This window comes from Peromyscus californicus, unplaced genomic scaffold, assembly GCF_007827085.1.
Source record: "Peromyscus californicus insignis strain IS unplaced genomic scaffold, ASM782708v3 Scaffold_4__1_contigs__length_199733344, whole genome shotgun sequence".
Classification (NCBI taxonomy): Eukaryota; Metazoa; Chordata; class Mammalia; order Rodentia; family Cricetidae; genus Peromyscus; species Peromyscus californicus.
Window position 1 is genome coordinate 54,364,764 of NW_026294562.1, and position 19,277 is coordinate 54,384,040.

General features: G+C 52.4%; 1 protein-coding gene across 1 annotated transcript; it reads right to left on the reverse strand.

The window, feature by feature from the left end:
- Positions 1-828: 828 nt before the first annotated feature.
- Pygm (glycogen phosphorylase, muscle associated) lies at positions 829-15,855 on the reverse strand. Its single transcript, XM_052762642.1, has 20 exons — positions 15,531-15,855; positions 14,426-14,527; positions 14,274-14,352; positions 14,089-14,192; positions 13,663-13,794; positions 12,019-12,130; positions 11,844-11,926; positions 11,321-11,464; positions 10,944-11,036; positions 10,599-10,745; positions 10,293-10,456; positions 9,808-9,922; positions 9,199-9,300; positions 8,728-8,875; positions 7,594-7,652; positions 7,346-7,487; positions 6,421-6,628; positions 1,590-1,724; positions 1,362-1,428; positions 829-1,250 (listed from the first exon to the last, which is right to left on the reverse strand). Exons 1-20 carry the CDS (start codon positions 15,771-15,773, stop codon positions 1,101-1,103), a joined length of 2,529 nt encoding a protein of 842 aa, XP_052618602.1. The 5' UTR covers positions 15,774-15,855; the 3' UTR covers positions 829-1,100.
- Positions 15,856-19,277: the final 3,422 nt, after the last annotated feature.

The window sequence follows — 19,277 nt, forward strand, 5'->3', positions numbered from 1 at the left end:
GTCCAGAGGTGGGGCGAGGGGCACCCCACTGGGTCAGAGGGGAAGGGGCACCTGCAAACTGGGTAGGTGCTCTGCAGCTTCGGAACTGGAGGCCTAGATGCATGGGCCCAGGAGAGGAGGAACTTGGGAGGGGCAGCCACAAGCAGTTGGGGTCCCTCACAAGCTGGCCTAGGGGATAGGTAACAGTTTCCGGCCGTTTAGACTCACTGTGAAACCCGGGGCCCCAAAACCCTTTCGGAAGATTGCCCCTCCCTGCTTTGGGCGAGGGAGGCAGGACCTCCTCTACACTCAGAACAGGCCCTTTATAGATCTCAGTTTCTCCAGAACCAGGAATATGCCACTGCCCTCGCCTAAACGGTCTGCGAATGCCCTAAGCCCTAATACTCCCCTGATTTCGGATTTATCGTAGCCACCTGCTAAGAGACCCTAAAACGCCGCAGTGGGGCGGGGCTAGGGGCGGGGCTAAGAAGGCGTCCAGCCTCCTCTGGACCCTCCCCCAACAGCATGGATGCTCCCTAGTCCCAGAGGCTCCAGCCCGAATCCCGACTCCCTGACCCGGTGGGCCCCACCCAGGCAGACGCCCCGCCCCCGGCCAACTAAGCTGGCCGGTGACCTAGTATGGACACAGCGCTGGGAAGAGAGGCGTGGAGGGCGACGCCGGAAAAGGGACTGAGTCCCAGGCACCGCCCATGGGCTGCCCCCCTCGCCCCGCAGACGATGCACCTGCCTCGGTGTGTGTTGCGGTGGGGGGGAGGTGGGAGGATAAGGAGATGGTTGCGCAGCAGCTGTTAAGCTCTCCAAGAGCTAAAAATATTTTTCAACAGAGAGTAAGGAAACTCAGGGAGAGTCGATTTATTGGGGAGTGGGTGCACTTGGTCAGACCCCACTCATAAATAGGAGGGGTAGGGAGTTGAGGGAAAAGAAGAGGGCAGTGTCCTTAATCACACTGGGCATCAGGACCTAGAGACTGATAAAAGAGGGTTCCAAAATGGGAAAGGCAGAGCAGTAATTCCAGGGGCCCACCCTCTGGATGAAAAGTGAGTCTGATCCCAGTAACTGCAAACAGACTCAAGGGCAGATGTGGGGTCTGGTGTGGAAGATCAGATCTTCTCATCCGGGGCTGGCAGGCGCTGGTGAGAAGGTTCTACACCCCAGATCTCCCGGGCATATTGGGCAATGGTGCGGTCACTGGAAAACTTGCCAGAGGTGGCAATGTTCCTGATCACCATCCGTGTCCACTCTCTTGGGTTCTGAAGACAGGAAGGGAATCTCTAGGTTCACACTGTCAGCAGACTGGCCCCATTCTCCTTCATCCCAGCCAGGGTCAAAGCCCTGCCAGCCCCTGGCCCAAGGCCCCTCACCTTGTACAACTCACTGACTTTGTCCTGGCATTTAATGTATTCCTCGTAATCTGCAAAGACCTTAAACCTGGAGGAGAATGGAGAGACCAGAGCTCTGTGAGTTAAGGGCCAAGTCCTTCCTGGTGCAGCAGACACTTGGGGTGAATGACACTGCAACCGTGGGCTGCCTCCCCACCCACCCAAGCCGTTCATTCACGAGCCTCCATGTAGCCTGGCCAGCCAGCTCACCGGTCATGGTGCATGAGCATGTTGACAATGTCCTTGAACAGGTCGGGCTGTTTGGGGGAGAAGAAACCACCGCTCAACTGTTCGATGATCTGCCGAAGCTCAGGAATTCGGTCATAGTACTCCTGGGCACTATACCTGCCAGAGCACACCTGTGGTCAGCTCCCTCCAAAGGGTCCCCAGCTTCACAGAGAAAACCTGAGAAGAGCTAAGGCTCAGGGCCACCACAGCTGCCTCATTGCACTTAGCTTTTCGTCACCCACTTTGTGGATGAAGACACTCTGGCCCCAAGGAGCCAGAAAAGACAAATCTGGAGAGATGGCTCAGTGCGCCTGTGCACACACAAACATGCACCTATAATTTTAGAAAAGGAAAAAAAAAAATAGACAAGTCTTGGCTCCAGCAAGGACAGTTCTTCCCAGTGGCAGAGTGCTTGCCTGAATGTGAGAGGCCCTGGGTTCCATCCCCAGCACCACCAACAAACAAAACAAAATAAAACCTTCTATGAATGTCTTTTTCTACCATCCCAAGCCCACCTCTATAGGCATATCCTCAGGAGTGCCTTTAAACTCACACCGTCAGGCCCAGCTCACTGCCGGCTTTCTCTCATTTTCGAGGTAACATTCATCCACTCCCGTCTTAAACCCTCCCTCCCCGGCTCACTGTCAGGATCAACAACAGAGTTCCCCTTCCACGGTGATCCAGGTCCTTGCACTGCCCTACTTTGTGACCCTCCTGGCCTGTGCACAGCCTCCATACTGGCATGCTACCCAGTACTCTGCAGTCAGAATTGGTCTGAAGTCTGAAGTCTGGTCTTGAACATCCCAGATCTCATTAAATGCATTAGGGCCAAGAAAGCAAAATCTGGGATTTCTTTCTTGGCAGGGTCTCCCCATATAGCCCTGTCTGGCCCAGAACTCACCATGTAGAACAGACTGGCTTCAAACTCAAGGAGATTCACCTGCCTCTGCCTCCAGAGTGTGGGGATTAAAGGTGTGCACCACCATGCCCCACTCCTAGTCAGAAATTTCTAGGAAAGCGCCCTTTCAGCAGCGAATGCCAGCTCTCTGAAGCTGTTGCTGGAGTGTAAACTGGTACCAACCTTCCAGAAGCATTTGAAAATCTGTGGCAGAGGCTTAGGAACACTCTCTTTGGTTTTTCAAGAGAGGGTTTCTCTGTGTAGCCCTGGCTGTCCTGGAATCACTCTGTAGACCAGGCTGGCCTGGAACTCAGAGATCTGCGTACTGGGGGTGGTGAGCATGCCTCACCATGCATGTGGAGGTCAGAGGACAAGCTTTGGTGTGGCTCCTCGCCTTGCTTTTCCCCTTGCTCCTTTAGCGCTGCCAGCTGGCCTGCCGCTTCGGGAGTCTCCTGTCTCCGCCTCCCCTTCCTTCAGGCTTGCGATTACATATGCTTGTGCTACTACTTTTACTTGGGTTCTGGGAAACAAGCTCGGGTCACCAGACCACACCACAAGCACGTTTACCCCCTGAGCTATCTGCCCAGCCCAAGAACTTTTTGACCCCACATATTCTCCTAATATGTATCCCAAAATTAGCCTGCCCCTCCCCCAAATGAAGATCACTTTGTTTTGCACAGTACATCCAACAGTGGACTGAGCAGTGGCTATAGGCTAACTTTTTTTTTTTTTTTTTTTTTGAGACAAGGTCTCATTATATAATCCTGGATGTTTCAGAACCTGCTGTGTAGACCAGGCTGGCCTTGAACTCAACAGTGACCTTCCTGCCTCTGCTTCCCAAGTGCTGGGTCTAAATGCAAGAGCCACAAGATCTGGCTTTCCTAATAATTCTTAAGGGAATAATCAGACATCTGGGCATTGATGGGAAGGGTTGCTCACTGCAGTTAACATTTATAGCAACAGGTCAATTTTAATGTCCTGGGGTTTGGAATTGGTTACAATATAGCTTGGCTGGGGAGCTGGAGAGATGACTCGGCCTTTAAAAGTTGCTCTTCCAGAGGACCTGGGTTCAATTCCTAGCACCCACATGGCAGCTCACAACTGCCTGTAATTCCTGCTCCAGGGGATCCAACACCCTCTTCTGGCCTCTGTGGGTACTACATGAACCATGAACATGGCATATAGACATACATGTAGGCAGAACACCCAGACACATAAAATAAAAATAAAGGTTAAAAAAAAAACAGCAAAAATAACAACAACAACAACAAAACCCACATAGCTTGGCTGTAGCATGGAACACCAAACCAGCATTTACAAATCTGAGGGCCTGGTGTGGGGGCACATTTATGATCCCAGCACTCCAGGGTGGAAGCCGGAGGAAAGGAGTTAAGGCCAGCCTGGTCTACATGAGACATGTGAGATTATGGATACCAGTTATTGTCGTTGATGTTGTTTTATAATTCTCATTTTTGTTTGTGGTATGCATGTGTGTTCATGTGGGGTGGGAGTGAGTGGGTGTGTGTGTGCATGTGTGTGTTGAAGCCACAGGCAGACATGGGATATCTTTATTTCCTGAGGCATGGTCTCTCACTGAACTCTGAGTTAACTAATTCAGCTAGCCTAGCTGGCTGGCTTGCTTTGGGGTTTTTCTGTCTTTGCTATGCCTGGCTTTTATCTGGGTGCTGGGGAATCCAAGCTCTGGTCCTCGGAGCAGGCACTATCTACTGAGCTAGCTGCCCAGCCTTGTATTTTTCCAGTTAGTGACCACGTATTTTGTGTGTGTGTGTGTGTGTGTGTGTGTGTGTGTGTGTGTGTGTGTGTGTGTGTGAAGGCCAGAGGTCAACTTTGGGTGTTCCTCAAGTTCCTTGAGTTTCTGAGATAGGGTCTCTCCCTGGCCTGGAACTTGCCGAGCAGGCTGGCTGGCCTCTCTACTTCCCCAGAGCTGGGAGCACATGTGGCTTTTGTGTGGGTTCTGGAATCAAACTGGCAGCCTCAGGCTTGTGGTAGAAGCGACACTTGATTAGCAGAACTATTCCCCAGCCCAAGCATTATTTTTATTTAAAAAGTTCCCAATGTGGGGGCTGGAGAGATGGCTGAATGGTGAAGAGTGCTTGCTGTTGTTTCAGAGGACCTGAGTTCTGTCCCAGCATCCACAGCAATTGGCTCACAACCATCTGAAAATTTAGCCCCAGGGGGTCCACACCTCCTTCTGGCCCCTACACACATAGGGCATTCACTCACATAGACACACACACACACACACACACACACACACACACACACACACACACACACACGCACGCACACACACACGCACACAAACATAAATAAAAATAACAAAAAAACACTTTTTTTGAAAAATCACATGTGGGCTGGCGAGATGGTTCAGCAGTTACAAAAGTACTTGTTCTGTAGAGGACCCACGTTTCCAGAACCCAATGGCAGCTTACAACCACCTGGAATTCGAGTTCCCAACCCCTCTTCTGGCCTCCAAGGGCACGAGGCATGCATGTGCTACACAGACACACATTTGGGCCAAACACTTCCACATACGAAATAAAATAAGTAAGTCTAAAAAAGAGAAGATGTCTAGATAAATAGCTCGATGGAGAGTGTTGCCAGGCATGCCTTAAGAACTGGTTTGATCCCCAAGACTACATGATGGCACAGGCCTATAATCCCGGGATCTTGGAGGCTGAGGTAGGAAGAAGGCTAGGTTGAAGAAGGCTAGGTTCAAGGCTATCCTGGATTACATATAAATTTAAAGTACAGTGTCTTGAGAGTGCAGCCACGGGGTAGCCTTTACTCCCTGGAGAGGCTGAGTCTCAACAACAACCATATACACATCATACTGCTTAGAAAGACCTTGTTTCAGCTGAGCGGTGGTGGCGCACACCTTTAATCTAAGCACTGGAGAGGCAGAAGCAGGTGATCTCTGAGTTCCAGGCCAGCCTGGTCTATATCGTGAGTTCCAGGATAGCCAGGGCTACATAGAAAAACCCTATCTTGAAAAAAAAGAAAGAAAGACTTTGTTTCAAAAAAATATGTATATGGGGCTAGAGAGATGGCTCAGTAGTTAAGAGCACTGGCTACTCTTCCAGAGGATCTGGGTTCAATTCCCAGTACCCACATGGCAGCTCACAACTGTCTATAACTCCAATTCCAGGGGATCCAATGTCCTCTTCTGGACTCTATAGGTACAAGTAGGCATGCCACGCACAGACATATATGCAAGCAGAACATCTATACACATAAAATAAAATATTAAAAATACATACATATACACATACATATATATATAATAAAACTCTACTTTAGCTAGGTGCACACCTATAGCAATGAAGCACTTAAGAGGCAGAGGCAGGAGGATTGTTTAAGCCCGGGAATTCCAAGAGCAGAGTGAGCTCCAAAGTGAGGCTCCATTTTAAATCAGTGATTAATTAAAACATTTAAGATGTAATGTCAAGCTGGGTAAGTACTGAGGAGGCAGAGGCAGAGCTCTGTAAGTTCTGTAAGTTCAAGGCCAGCCTGGTCTACAAAAGGAGTTCCAGAACAGCCAGGGCTATTACACAGAGAAACCCTGTCTTGAAAATTAAAAAAAAAAGATGTAATACCAAGGACGTGTTTCCTTTGAAGGATCAATTTAAGCCTTTGTCTCTCTCTGCCATGGTTGCCGGAGAGAAAGCCGATGATTTAATTTTACTTTCAATTTCAGAACTACGTAATTTCCGTTTTCTTTTCCTCCTGTCCTGTTACTTCCTTCTTTTCTTTAGCCTTTTTTGCCACACAAGCTCCCTTCTGAGTTTTCCAGAATCCCGGCAGTCGTGACTAAGATGCTGCACAGGTTGGCCAGCCTCTCCCAGCCTGCCTCTTGACTGTAAACCACCCACTCCGGTGTTCCTGACCCCATACCCTCTCTGGTCCAGCCTTTCCACGTCCTCCACCCGCATGCCGAAGATGAAGAAGTTCTCCTCCCCCGCCTCCTCTGCCATCTCCACGTTGGCACCATCCATGGTGCCGATGGTCAGAGCCCCGTTGAGCATGAACTTCATGTTGCCTGTGCCCGAGGCCTCGGTGCCCGCGGTGGAGATCTGCTCTGAGAGGTCAGCAGCAGGAATCACTGCAGTAGGAACACAAGGTCAGTCCCAGGAACAGCCCAGCCAGGCTGGAGTAGGGCCTAGACAGATTCAGGCACCTCTCTACCCCAACCCTTGAGATTTTTCCATGCGAGTCTCTCACCCCCAACCCACTGCCTTTTATTGATTTCAACCTGAACCCTATCCCTCCATGGTTTTTATGGTTGTTTTGACAGTGTTTCACAATATAGCCCTGGCTAGCCTGGAACTCACTATGTGAATCAGGCTGGCCTTAAACTCACTGTGTGATCTTTCTTTGCTATGCTTTTGGGTTTTGTTTAGTTTCCTTGTACACATACGGTGTATGTATGCATGCATGTGTGTAAGGCCAGAGGTGGATACCTAGAGTCTTCCTCAATCATTTTCTATCTTATTATTTTTTAAATAATTTTCATTTTATTTTATGTGGATGGGTGTTTTGCCAGCATGCATATGTACCACATGCATTGTGGCCTGTAGAGGCCAGAAGATGGTATCAGATCTCTTAGGACTGGAATTACAGAAGGTTGTAAGCTGCCATGTGGGTGATGGGAATTGAACCCAGGTCATCTTGAGGAGCAGCCAGTGCTCTTAACCACTGAGCAATTTCTCCAGCCCCTCCAATGTCTTCTTTACCCCGACCACAGGTCAGGAAAAGATGGCTAATGCCTCCTCTGGGACTGAGCTGGTCAGAGCTCCCATGCAGTCACTGTAGCACCCACCTTTCTCGGCCAATGAAACTCGGTAGTTCTCCAGGAAGATGACTCGGAGGCGGTCTCCCACGGCAGGGTCGTGGTTGACTACATCCCCAATGGCAGTGATGAGCTTGATGATCATCTTGGCCATGTGGTACCCAGGTGCAGCCTATGGGGCAGTCTGGGGTCAGCACTTCAGCCCTCCCACACCTTGATCTTGTGGCCGTCCAGGCATATGTTCAAGAGCCAGGGCCAGTCTGCCCTGGGTTTCTCACCTTGCCTCCGATCATCACAGTCCTTGGCACCATGAACCTATTGGGCTCCCTCTTGATGCCTGTGGAGAAGAGAGGCATCAGGGGCACTTACCAACACAGGCAACCAGGAGTAGGGCTGGGCCATGGGCAGTGCTGGCCTGGGCTGGCTGGTCACTTTGCTCTGTGTCCGTCAGGTCTCCTTCTCTGAACCTCAGTTTGTTCTGTGATGCGGGGTGTGATGGTTAATGCTGTCAACTTGACAAACTCTAGAATCACCTCAGGGGAGGGGGAGGCAGGCCTCTGGCCATATCTGTAAGGGATTGTCTTGGGTATATTAATGGAAGTGGGAAATCCTGCCCATTGTGGGTGGCACTTTTCCCTAAGGAGATTCTGTACTGTGTGAGCGTGGAGAGAGCAGGGACAGCGAGACGGTTTAGCAGGTCAAGGCCCTGGTGCCGGGTCTGATGACTGGAGTTCAATCCCTGCGATGCACAAGGCAGAAGGAGAGAACTAACCTTTGAAAGTTGTTCTCCACAGGCATGTTGTATCACGGCATGCACACATACACACAAACATACAATAAATACGTAAACGTAAAATAAAATTTATAAGAGAATGGAGGATCTGGCATAATGGTGTATGCCTTCAGCACTAGCATTCAGAGGGCAGAGACAGGCAGATCTCTATGAGCTCAAGGATAGCCTGTTCTACACAGTAAATTCCAGGTAAGCTGGGGATACACAGTGAGACCCTGTCTCAGAGGGGGAGAGAGAGAGAGAGAGAGAGAGAGAGAGAGAGAGAGAGAGAGAGAGAGAGAGAGGGAGGGAGCGCCACTGGCATGCATCATTAGTCCATGGCTCTCACTCTTTACTCCTGACTGTAGATGTGACTACTTGCTTCAAGGCCCTGCTGCCCTGACCGCCCCACAATGACAGACTGCAACCTAGGACACTGAGCCAAACAAACGCTCTTCCCCTTGGTTGCTTTTGTCGGGGAATCTTATGACAGCAACAGGAAAGGAAACTAAGATGTGGGAATAACACCACATCCGAAGGGTAGTCACCAGACCCCAGGAGACACTGAGTCAGTCATTGGTGGTACACTGCGAGATGCCCAGAGTTGGGGACTCAGTTGCGTGGGGTCCCAGCCACTCACGGTTATACAGGGTGATGACGTGAAGGCAGTTGAGAAGCTGGCGCTTATATTCATGAATCCTTTTCACCTGGACGTCGAAGAGGGAGTTGGGGTTGATGTGGACTTTGTATTCCCTCTCGAGGTATGCAGAGAACTTCAACTTGTTTTCCTGCAGATTGAGGAGACAGAGGGCTCACCAATGGGCTTCAGCTTAAAAAAAAAAAAAAAAAGCCCTCTAGTCCCATTGTTTTCCACTCACTCAGGCCCAGGAAAACAGATGATAGGAAGCTTGCCTACTGCTACTTCCCTCAACCCCTGCACCAAGGCAGACATTATTAATCTATGCCGGCATCCTCTCAATGATAGCAGATGCTGCCTTCCACCACTGACTCCCACCAATGGCTGAGTCTGGTCGGAGAGATGGTTGCCACTCCTGTCCTCTCCAGATGCTGGCCCCCCCATGCGGGAGTCCCAGGTTGCAGTCCTCCCCACCTGCTTCACTTTGGCCACATCCCGGATGAAGGATTCATCATCCACATAGGAGAGCAGTTTGCGCAGCTGGTCCAGGTCTGAGATGTACTCCTCACCAATGCGCTGTGGGAATACAGCTTTCAGCTAAGACCACCCAATCCTGGCTCTCCTCCTCCAGACTAGATAGACCCTTCCACCTTCAATTTCTCCTCCCAAAGCTTCCTAGCCAGAGCACTGCGGATACATCCATCTTCATCCGACACTAACACTGGGCCCTTTGGTGGCTGCTCCACCTGACCCCAGCAGGCCTCCTGACCTCTGGCCTTTCCTCCTGTTGCCATGACCTCCAGCCTCCCCACCAGACATCTGCCCCTTTACAGTCTCACTTCAGTGTGACAACATTAAACTGTGAACTCCAGCAGGTTGGCCTCTGTAGCCAGGGCCTCCATTAGCCACAGGGCGAGCTTGTTCAAGGAAGAAAGCAGAGCCTCTTCCTCCATGTGGACACTAGCCTTGGGAACACAGGACAGGACTGTAGCCCGCAGCGGGGGCCTTTGCACAGGGAGCTACCCACTCGACTGTCTTGTAGTGACCTGTACTGATCCTGTCAGCTATACAGTGACCTCTCACCTCAGCAATGACCTCTGCCAGCCCAGGGTTACACAGAACCAGCCAGCGCCGAGGGGTGATGCCATTGGTCTTGTTCTGGAACTTATGAGGCTCCAGCTCATAAAAGTCCTTGAAGCTGCAGGTTGGGGTTGAGTGAGGGTCACCGTTCACCTCTGCAGAGCCCTCCCACCCGGCCCCTTACTCTATTTTTTTTCCTGAAAGAGGCTTGGATGCAGGTGCAGAGCTGGGGCAGGTTGGGGTGCTGTGTGTAAGAGGGGGTCATCTGGAACAGGATTGTACTGGAAGGGGGCTAGTGTGTTATAAGAATGGGTAACCCCTGAGGTGGGTGAGATGGCTCAGCATTATGGGTGCTTGCTACTAAGCCCGCCCTGAGTGACCACAGAGCAGAGGGATCAGCCCAGGAGACCCAGTTTGGTGCCATGTGAAGGGGCGGGGTCCATACGCAGCGGAAGAGTGGTGTGGGCGGGGCTTGTGGAGAGGCTCACATGGTTTTCTTGAGGATCTCCGAATGGATGCGAGCCACACCGTTGACTGCGTGCGAGCCAGCAATGCACAGGTGTGCCATGTTGATGCGCTTCACTGAGCCCTCCTCCACCAGTGACATGCGCCGCAGCCTGTCTACGTCCCCAGGGAATGCGGCCGCCACCCGCTGCGCCCCCAAAAAAGCCCAGAGCTGAGACTGAGGTCCGGACCCAGGAACCTTAGTCTCTAATCCCCCTCCCCCAGAGACTCAGCCCATAGGCTTCCTGACTTCAAGGTTGGGGGCCCACTCCCACACCGCCCCAGCTCACGTTAAGAAAGCGCTGGTTGATCTCATAAATGATCTGCAGGTGCCGGGGCAGCAGTGTCTCCATGAGGTGCACTGGCCAGCGCTCCAGGGCTTCCGGCAGCACTGTGTGGTTGGTGTACGCACAGGTCTTCACGGTCACGTCCCAGGCCTGGCATCCAGGGCAAGAAGTCAAGACATGTTCTCCACACACTGCGCAGCTTGTGGCCCCACCAGGGCCCAGCTGGGTTTCAACCAGCCCTCTGGTCCACAGTCTTTGTTCAGCCTGCTCCTGCCCTTCCACCTCATACTGGGAAGGAGACCCTGGGGGCAAAGTGGCTCCTGTAAGGGTAAAGCGACCGAAACCTACCTTGTCCCAGTCCAGCCGTTCCACATCCACCAGAATCCGCATCAGCTCAGGAATAGCCAAAGAGGGGTGGGTATCATTGAGCTGGATGGCCACCTGTAGGGGATGAGTCAGGAAGTCAGGATGGATTCCAGACCAAGCTCTATCCTGAGTGCTCCTTGCCCCTTCAGAGCCCCTAAAAGGCCAAATGTAGTTCTGTGGCTGGGCTGGGACCAGGCATGGTGGCGGCTGGAGCAGGAGGCAGCTGACTGAGGAGGAAAGATACTGAGCAAGTCATTCCCCCTTGCACGTCCAGCCTCCACTCATCTGTGAAGTGAGGCTGGAAGGAGATGCCCTGGGACTTATGAGAGGGAGACAGAAGCCTTGGGCCAGGCTGCTACCTTATCGGGGAAGGCATCGAAGTTTGTGCGCACAGGATCACGGCTACCAAACTTGGAGGACTTGAAGCGCCGGATGATGTCCTGGAGAGTGGCAGCCACCACAAAATACTCCTGCTTCAGTCGAAGCTCCTTCCCTTCAAAGAACTAAGGGAGGTACAAGACAGAGCATAGTTGGTGGCAGGGTGTGAGGCCCAAAGCTGCTATGGGTGTGACCAGGAGAGCTCCTACCACACTATGTCCCAGAGCCCTAGACTGCCCCCACTTTCTGGACCTAGGGATCTTTGCCCCACCAAGTAACTGTAACAGATGGTGTCAGAAGGACATAGATGAACTAGGAGTCCTGTGAGGGTCTTCCAGGAAATGTCATATCCCAATCCCTTCCCTTGGGATTCAAAGGATTTGATAGGACACACAGGGACAGCAAACAATGGGACTAGAACAGTTGCAAAGGTCCCCACCCCCAGCTCCCCTGTCCCTCTCCAAGGACTTGGGCTTCCAGCCTCCAGATTGAAGGGCAACGTACGTTATCATTGGGGTACAAGACACGTGAGATGTTCTCAGCCAGGTTTCGGTCGAGCACAGCCTGGATGTAGCCGCCAACGTTGACTGAGGGACAAAATGGATTGGGGTGAGGCTGGGACTGGGCACGGGCCAGGCAGGGGTAACCAGGGCTGCCAGCTACCAGCAGAGGCACTCACAGTCCTTGAGGTTGAAGTCATTAGGTGCCTTGGCCGACCAGAGGCGCATGGTGTTGACAACGTTGTTTCGATAACCAGGCACGGGTGTGTCGTAGGGCATGGCCAACACGACCTGCAGGGAGCACCTGAGTCAGAAGCTGGACAGGCTGCCAGGGTCCAGCCCTGAGCAGTGCTTGAGTCTGGTTTGTGGGGTCTCCCCGAGCAAGAGCTGGAGCTTAAGTCGCTGGCCCTGAACTCTGCCAATGTCCAAGGTAGACTGCAGCTCCAGTACAGAGCTTATAGCAGGGTTACCAGGAGCAAGCTGTGGAACCTCAGCCTCATCTATAAAAAGAAGAGGAGACAGGTCTGCTGGTACAGGCCTGGAATCCCAGCCACTGGAGAGGCTGAGGCCGAAGGATCACAAGTTCAAGGCCTGCCTAGGCTACAGGGTGAGTTCAAGGCCAACCTGGGCAACTTAGTGAGGCCCTGTGTCAAGTAAGGAACAAAGAGAGAGCTGAGGACACAGCTCAGTGGTAAAACACTTGTCAGGCAGTTGCAAGGACTGTACAGTCCTCAGCACTGCAGAGAAGTACTACAGACCTCTCCAGCATTCCCACTGGACATCCCAGCTGCCTCCTTAGACTGCCAGCAGGACCATGGGAAGGGAGAGAGTGCCAAGCCCTGAACCCCAAGTGGGTCTCTGTTGATGGCTGCTCTACAGCCTGGCCTGAGCGAGTGAGAACACACTGGACTCAGGAGAGGGCTGAGGGAACCTGGACTCAAGATGAAGGTTACAGAGGGTCAGTTCTATGCAGAGGTCTTATATCTAACCAATGCCGGCCAGCCCCACCTCCCATAATCTATCAGCACCAATTTGCTCTGAAGAACTACCTGCTACCACAATGCCAGGGCTCCTCCAGAGGACTGCCTCTATGGGCCTCCCCGTCCCTCTCTGACACTGAGTTGTTAACACCCTTGATGGGGCAGGGGAACCCAGGTGGAAGAGACAGTGACCAGGCAGCCCAGGCCCCCACTACCCAACCCCACAGACACCAGGTTGCACACCGAAGGGAGGCAGTCTGCAAACTTCCAGCCCGGGCACCTGGTACATGCAGCAGCAGCCCTGACTAGGCGCAGGCCTAGATGAAAGAGCAATAAACACCATTTCTGAAGGTCTCAGGGTTTCCATGCAGCCCTGGAGGAGACTGGTAACTGCAGCCACACAAGTCAGAAGAAGGAGCCACAGACCAGGGACTGGGACACCAAGGTGGGCTTTCAGATCCCTTCAACTTGCTGTGTGGCTTTGATCGTGCCAGCTGCACCCAAAGGCCTCATTTTCTCTCCTGCCTCCCTCCGTCGGGTCCCCAGCACAAATGTGCAGACAGTCCTCAATCACTGTGCTAAGTCATGTGTTGGGGAGAGGAGCTGGCCAGGGCAGAGTGCTGGTGCCCTCCTCCTTCCAGGGTTGAGACTTTGCCTGGCCTGCCTGATAACCCTGACTAGCATCTCCCAGCTTCGGCTGTGTGGCCTCCAGTAAATCTCTTGACCTCTCTGAGCCTTAGTTCCCTCCGTGTAAAATGACTGTGGGTTCAAGAGCCTTCAGCCTGTTTCTCCCCTCCCTCCTGCCTCTCGCCGAGTCCCCCCAGAACCTGTGCCCGTCTTCACCTGGGTGTCCACCCACTTGGCACCCTGGCTGGTGTGCTCCACTCGGCCGTAGAAGTGCACAGGCAGCGTGAACTCGGGGCGGGCCTTCTCCCAGGGGTTGCCATAGCGCAGCCAGTCATCGGCCTCTTCCATCTAGAGGGTCAAGGGGAACAACGGAGGCAGGCGATGTGAGCTCCAGGGACAGAGCAGGAACTGTGCCCTGGCTTGGCGAGTCAGCCGGCAGGGGACATACTCTATCCTAAGCATTCCGCAGGGGTGCACCACCTGTTCTAGGGGTCACCAGCTGGCTTTGAGGCAAGGGGCAAGTGACAAGGATGTCTGCCGGGGAAGCTGGGTTCTGAGCCTACCCAGAGATGGATGACTAGATGAGAGACCTCTCTATTGTGACTGAGCACCACAAAGTTGGGGTCGGTCGGGAATGCTCACCTGCCAGCCCCCACAGATCTTCTGATTAAAAATCCCAAATTCATAGCGGATCCCATAGCCATAGGCAGCTAGTCCCAGTGTAGCCATGGAGTCCAAGAAGCAGGCTATGGGTACAGGGAAGTGGGCATCAGGGATCCAAATGAGGGACTCCTCTCCCCACCCCCACAAGCTACATACGTACTCACCTGCCAGGCGGCCCAGGCCCCCATTACCCAACCCTGCATCCTCCTCGATCTCCTCCAGCTCCTCCATGTCCAAGCCCAGCTGAGAGAAGGGGCGGCAGTGGTCAGGCCCAAGGGGCAGCATGGGACCCCCCAACCCTAAGTGCTTCCCCCACCTGGTAAGTAGCCTCATCACAGGCGTTCTCCAAGGCCAGGTTCACCATAGTGTTCTGTAGTGTCCGTCCCATGTAGAACTCCAAAGACAGGTAGTAGATCCTCTACCCAGAGACAGGGAGGAGGGATCAGGGCCACCCAATGACATGCAGCTAGGCACGGCTGGGACTGGGCCTCTATCCCTTCTGTCTTCCTTGCCAGGCCCCAGCATGTCTCATCTGTCACCAATTCTTTTCTCCCTGCTCAGAGGAGCCATTTCAGGCTTTGGGGTCCAATAGCTAAGAAAGGCACTGGTCCCTACCTTCTTTTGAAATGCCTTTCCATCTGGCCTCGGTTTCTTCTTTTAGAGAATGAGGCTGGCCAGGCCTATCTCAGGGATTAAGGTGCTTATGAGAAGTGGGAACCCCTTCTGATGTACATACACTCCTAAAGTAACCCATCGGGAAGTCAGGACATTGAGAAGCACCTCTGAGTGCTCCCCCAGAAGCCATTGCCAAGGCCCAGAGGAAAAAGTCATTTTCAAGGTCACACGGTGACTCAGGGCTGGACCTGCCATCTCGCATCCATGCACTGCTGTTCCCCTTCACCCTCAAGCCTCAGTACAGGGATGAACAGAGGCATGAAGATGCTGAAGGCGCCCTGTCTCCCCATTTCCTGGGTCCTTCCCTGCCCCTCCCCCCTCCTGTTGTGGGGTGTTAGGTTCCTGACATTTACCAATGACCCTACCAGATACTTGATACCTGCCGCCCCAGCTGCCCCAGCCTTGCCCTGCCTGTGGCACAAGCAGACAGTGCCATGCACACATTTGATAACATGTCCTTCCATGCCAGGTCCAAACTGGACCACAGGAGGATACATTTCCTGCCCATCAGCAGCCTCCTCCAACCTTGTCTGGTGCATGTGTAAGCAGCAGCCCGCCTACCCTGAGCACCCCTGGGTCTCCCTCCTCAACATTCTTTCTGTCCAGCACCCCCAGATCCTCCAACCCCAGGCTCCTAAAACAGCAATTTATTTTGCTGTAGAAAACTTGGCCTCAGGAAGGGACAGCTCACTGCCAGGCCTCACTCCCAGATCATTTCCCACCCAGGGTGTCCCCTACTGTAGCACCTTGGGGTCCTTTTCGTAGTAATGCTGCTGTGTGCGAATCCAACGTCCCACGAGGTGGTCCCGCACGGTGTGGGCCAGAGCAAAATAGTAATCTCTCGGGGTGGCCACATTGCGGTCCTTGACCAGGGTGAAATGCAGGTGGCGGTTGAAGTTCTTTTTCAGCTCAGACACATTCTCCACACCGGCCAGGCCACGAACACTGATTTGCTTTCTCTTATCCTGGTCTGAAAGAGGCCTGGACATGGCTGCAGGAAGGCAGGCTGGACTAGACAGACTGATGGCCTAGGTGCCTCCAGCCAGGGAGTGGAGCTGCCCAGCTGTGAGGGGATTTAAAGCCTGGCTCAGAACAGCATGACACGCCTCCCCGGACGTGGGAGGGTCTTGGCCTTGAAGCTCAGGGAGCTATTTTGGGGGCAAGTGGAGAGGAGAGAGGAGGGGAGGGAGGAGTGAAGGAGGGGCGTGTTCACAGCTGACCCACTTCTAGGTTTCCTGAGTCTTCTGGCCTTGTCTTCTGGCCCCTGGCTTTTGGAGGACTGCAGACAGGATACTTCAGAAAGAGTTGGACTACTCTGGGAGGCCTGAGGCTTACCAAAAACATTCTGGTTGAGACTTTGTCTAAGACATTATCCAACCTAGGCTCTTTCCTGAGCTATAGATGAAAAGTGGGACTGGACTGTAGACCCTCCTTAAAGAGGCCAAGGGATTGTCACCAGTGCAGGACACATTCTCCTTTGCAGGGCTTGCTTGTGACATCTGCCTAGAGTGCAACCACTTCTAGTGCCTGTCAAGCTGGTCATAGCCATTCCTCAAGCGGCTGGGACACAGTGCACGGCTGCGCACAGCTGGGGAAGTCCTGTGCATGGGCAAGAGGAACCAGGAGCTGAGAAAGAGTGTGCCCTGACAGAGAGGTGCTGCTAGTCCAGAAGAGGCTGGGCAGCTGTGAAAAGGGAGACCAAGGGTCCTTTCAGAGGATGCAGGTTCAGCTCCCAGAACCCACATGGCAGCTCTGGATCCGACACCCACACACAGACATATATGTGCAGGCAAAACAACAATGAACATAAAAATAAATTAAAAAAAAAAAAAAAAGAAAAGGGAAGACCAAGACCCTGGTTGCAGGGAGTGCTGTGGGGGAAGATGGATGCCTGAGGTAGAGGGCCACTGTCTCACCCCGCCCCCACCAAAGCACAGTAGCTCTGCGCTTCCTCCTGTTGCTGTCTCTCAAGGAGCTCTGAAGTGACCTTTTCTAGAGGGATAGTCGGGTTACAGGACAGCTTTGGCTGAGGCTGCAGCCTGAAGCAGGGGCTACTGGGAACTATAGTCCTGTGGGTCTGCCAAGGTGAGACAGTATTCCTCACCAGTTCATGACACCATCAAGTGTCATCCGTCTGGAGTTTCAGCCACAGTAGGACCATAAGTTCAAATATTTTTCTATTATTTATTTTGAGGCAGGGTCTCACTCTGTAGCCCTGGCCATCCAGGAACATGCTAGCCTTGAACTCACAGAGACCACCTACCTCTGCCTCCGGAATGCTTGGGGCCAAAGGCGTGTGTCACCACAAGTAGCCAGGAGCTCAAGGCCAGCCTGGGAAAATCACCGAGCGCAATCTCAAAATAATACAAAGAGGGCTGGGATATGGCTCAGTGTTAGAGTACTGGCCTAGGCCCTGCGCTCCATTTCTAACACCACAAAATCCAACAAACTAACCAACCCTGGAAAACAGCAGAGGTCTCCCCATGACCCGCTGCCAGGTAGATAGGTGCCTGGAGGCTTTCTCCTCCTGGTCCCACCAGGCTATACAGTGGACAGGGATTTTGTGTGCTAAGTCCTAGTTCTGTGACTTCCAAGAGCCTATTCTGTCCCTTCTCTCCATTTCACCTGTACAGCCCAGTCCTCCAGTCCTCCAGTCCTCCAGTCCTCCAGGCTCTCCTTTCTAGACTTTGGCTGTATCTGCTGCTCAGGCACTATTCTGTGTCCTTAGGCTGGTTGTTTTACCCAGCTGAATCTTGGACTCCTTTATCAAATGTATATATACTCGAACAAAATTCCTGCCTCATCAGCTGCTGCTTCCTAACTTGCAGGTGGGGGTAGGGGCAGGGGAGGCACCTCTGCTTCTTTCTTTGAGGAAACAGAACCTAGGCCCTCAGGCTATTTCAAAAGCTGGCTGTGCCTCCAGGGTAGCAAGCTGACTGAGGGGGAAGAACTGGATGTTCTACTCCGAGGGTCAGGGTTAGATAGCTACAGCGTACTACTGAACGCACCTGGTTCTGGGATAGCCACACTCCTTCTGAGAACTTTCTGACCTCGGGCAGGCAGGGTTCTGGAGTCCTCAAACAGCTCAGTGTGTGGCCTAACCTGCAAGTCTTCAGGCTAAGCTCTGCCTCTGCCCCTTCCACTGGCACAATGCCCTGCTCCTGTTTCCTGGAGCCAGGTTATCAAATACAGAAGCCAGGAAGAAAACACAGATGCTTACACAGATGGAGTGGGAATAGAGCACTGACTTTTTCTCTATACTGTTCAGTGCCAGGCAAGTGCTCTACTGTGGAGCTACACCCCCACCTCTACTTTTTTAGTTTTTTAAAATTGTGTTTACTATTGTGTGAGTGTGGGGTACACACGGTGCACATGTGGAGGTCGAAGGACAATTTTGGCAAGTTGATTCTCTCCTTCTACCTTGGGTTCCAGGGACCAAACAGGTCATCAGGCTTGTGCTTCTACCCAGTGAAACATCTTGTCAGCCACATTTTAGTCTTTCACACACTTTTTTAGATGTTTATTAGCATCATTAATTATATGTAATGGTTTTCATTACTTTCATGCATGTATATAATGTATTTTGATCATATTCACTCCCCATACCTTTTTCTTCTATTGGTATTTTGCCTGTGCGAGGGTGTTCGGATCCTGGAGTTAGACAGTTGTGAGCTTCTTACTAGTGGACACGCCACTGCAAAAAATGCCTCTTCCCTCTCCCAGCAACCATTCAACTACCCAGAGAGCATCAGGGAGTAGGAGGACCTTGTCAATCTCTTCCCTTCCCATGGCAGGACATTGGCAAAACCAATCTTGTGCAGGTAACCACAGCTGCTGGGAACTCAGGGCTGCCCCAGCCAGGTCATGCCCTGAAAATGGCACCCCACAACACGCCACTCTATCCTCCTCCTCCTCCTCCTTTCTTCTTTCTGTCCCCTCTTCTGCCGTGTTCTCTAATGCCTTGAGGTAATATGGACATATCATTTATGACTGAGTATTCAAGGCCCTAGTCCTCAGCATTTTGACCAGTTAGGAATATCTGCAGTTACCACTGTGCCCACTCCCTCCCATGCAAAATGAAGCTTATGGGCTAGAGAGATGGCCCAGCAGTTAAAAGAGCACTTGAAGCCGCGTGTGGTGGTGCACGCCTTTAATCCCAGCACTGGGAGGCAGAGACAGGTGGATCCACAAAGCAAGTTTCAGGAAAGCTAGAGCTGTTACAGAGAAACCCTGTCTCGAAAAACCAAAAAAAAAAAAAAAAAGCCCTTGAAGCTCTTCCTGGGGCCTTAAGTTTTGGTCCCAGAAGCCTTGTTAGGCAGCTGACCACCTGTACTCCAGCTCCAGAGGATCCAATGCCCTCTTCTGCCATCCCTAGGCAACTGCACATGGCATACATGTACACATACTAAAGTACATCAGCTGGGCATGGTGGCACACACCTTTAATCCCAGGACTCAAGGGCACGCCGATCTCCGTGAATTTAAGTTGACCTC

Bases quoted from the DNA above. Each gene is read 5' to 3' on its own strand.
- Pygm (XM_052762642.1), bottom strand. From the start codon at position 15,773: ATGTCCAGGCCTCTTTCAGACCAGGATAAGAGAAAGCAAATCAGTGTT. The intron at 14,193-14,273 runs GTGAGTACGTAT...CTGTACCCATAG, and splicing joins GGGCCTGGGCCGCCTGGCAG to CCTGCTTCTTGGACTCCATG. The intron at 9,923-10,292 runs GTGAGCCTCTCC...CCCAACCTGCAG, and splicing joins GAGATCCTCAAGAAAACCAT to CTTCAAGGACTTTTATGAGC.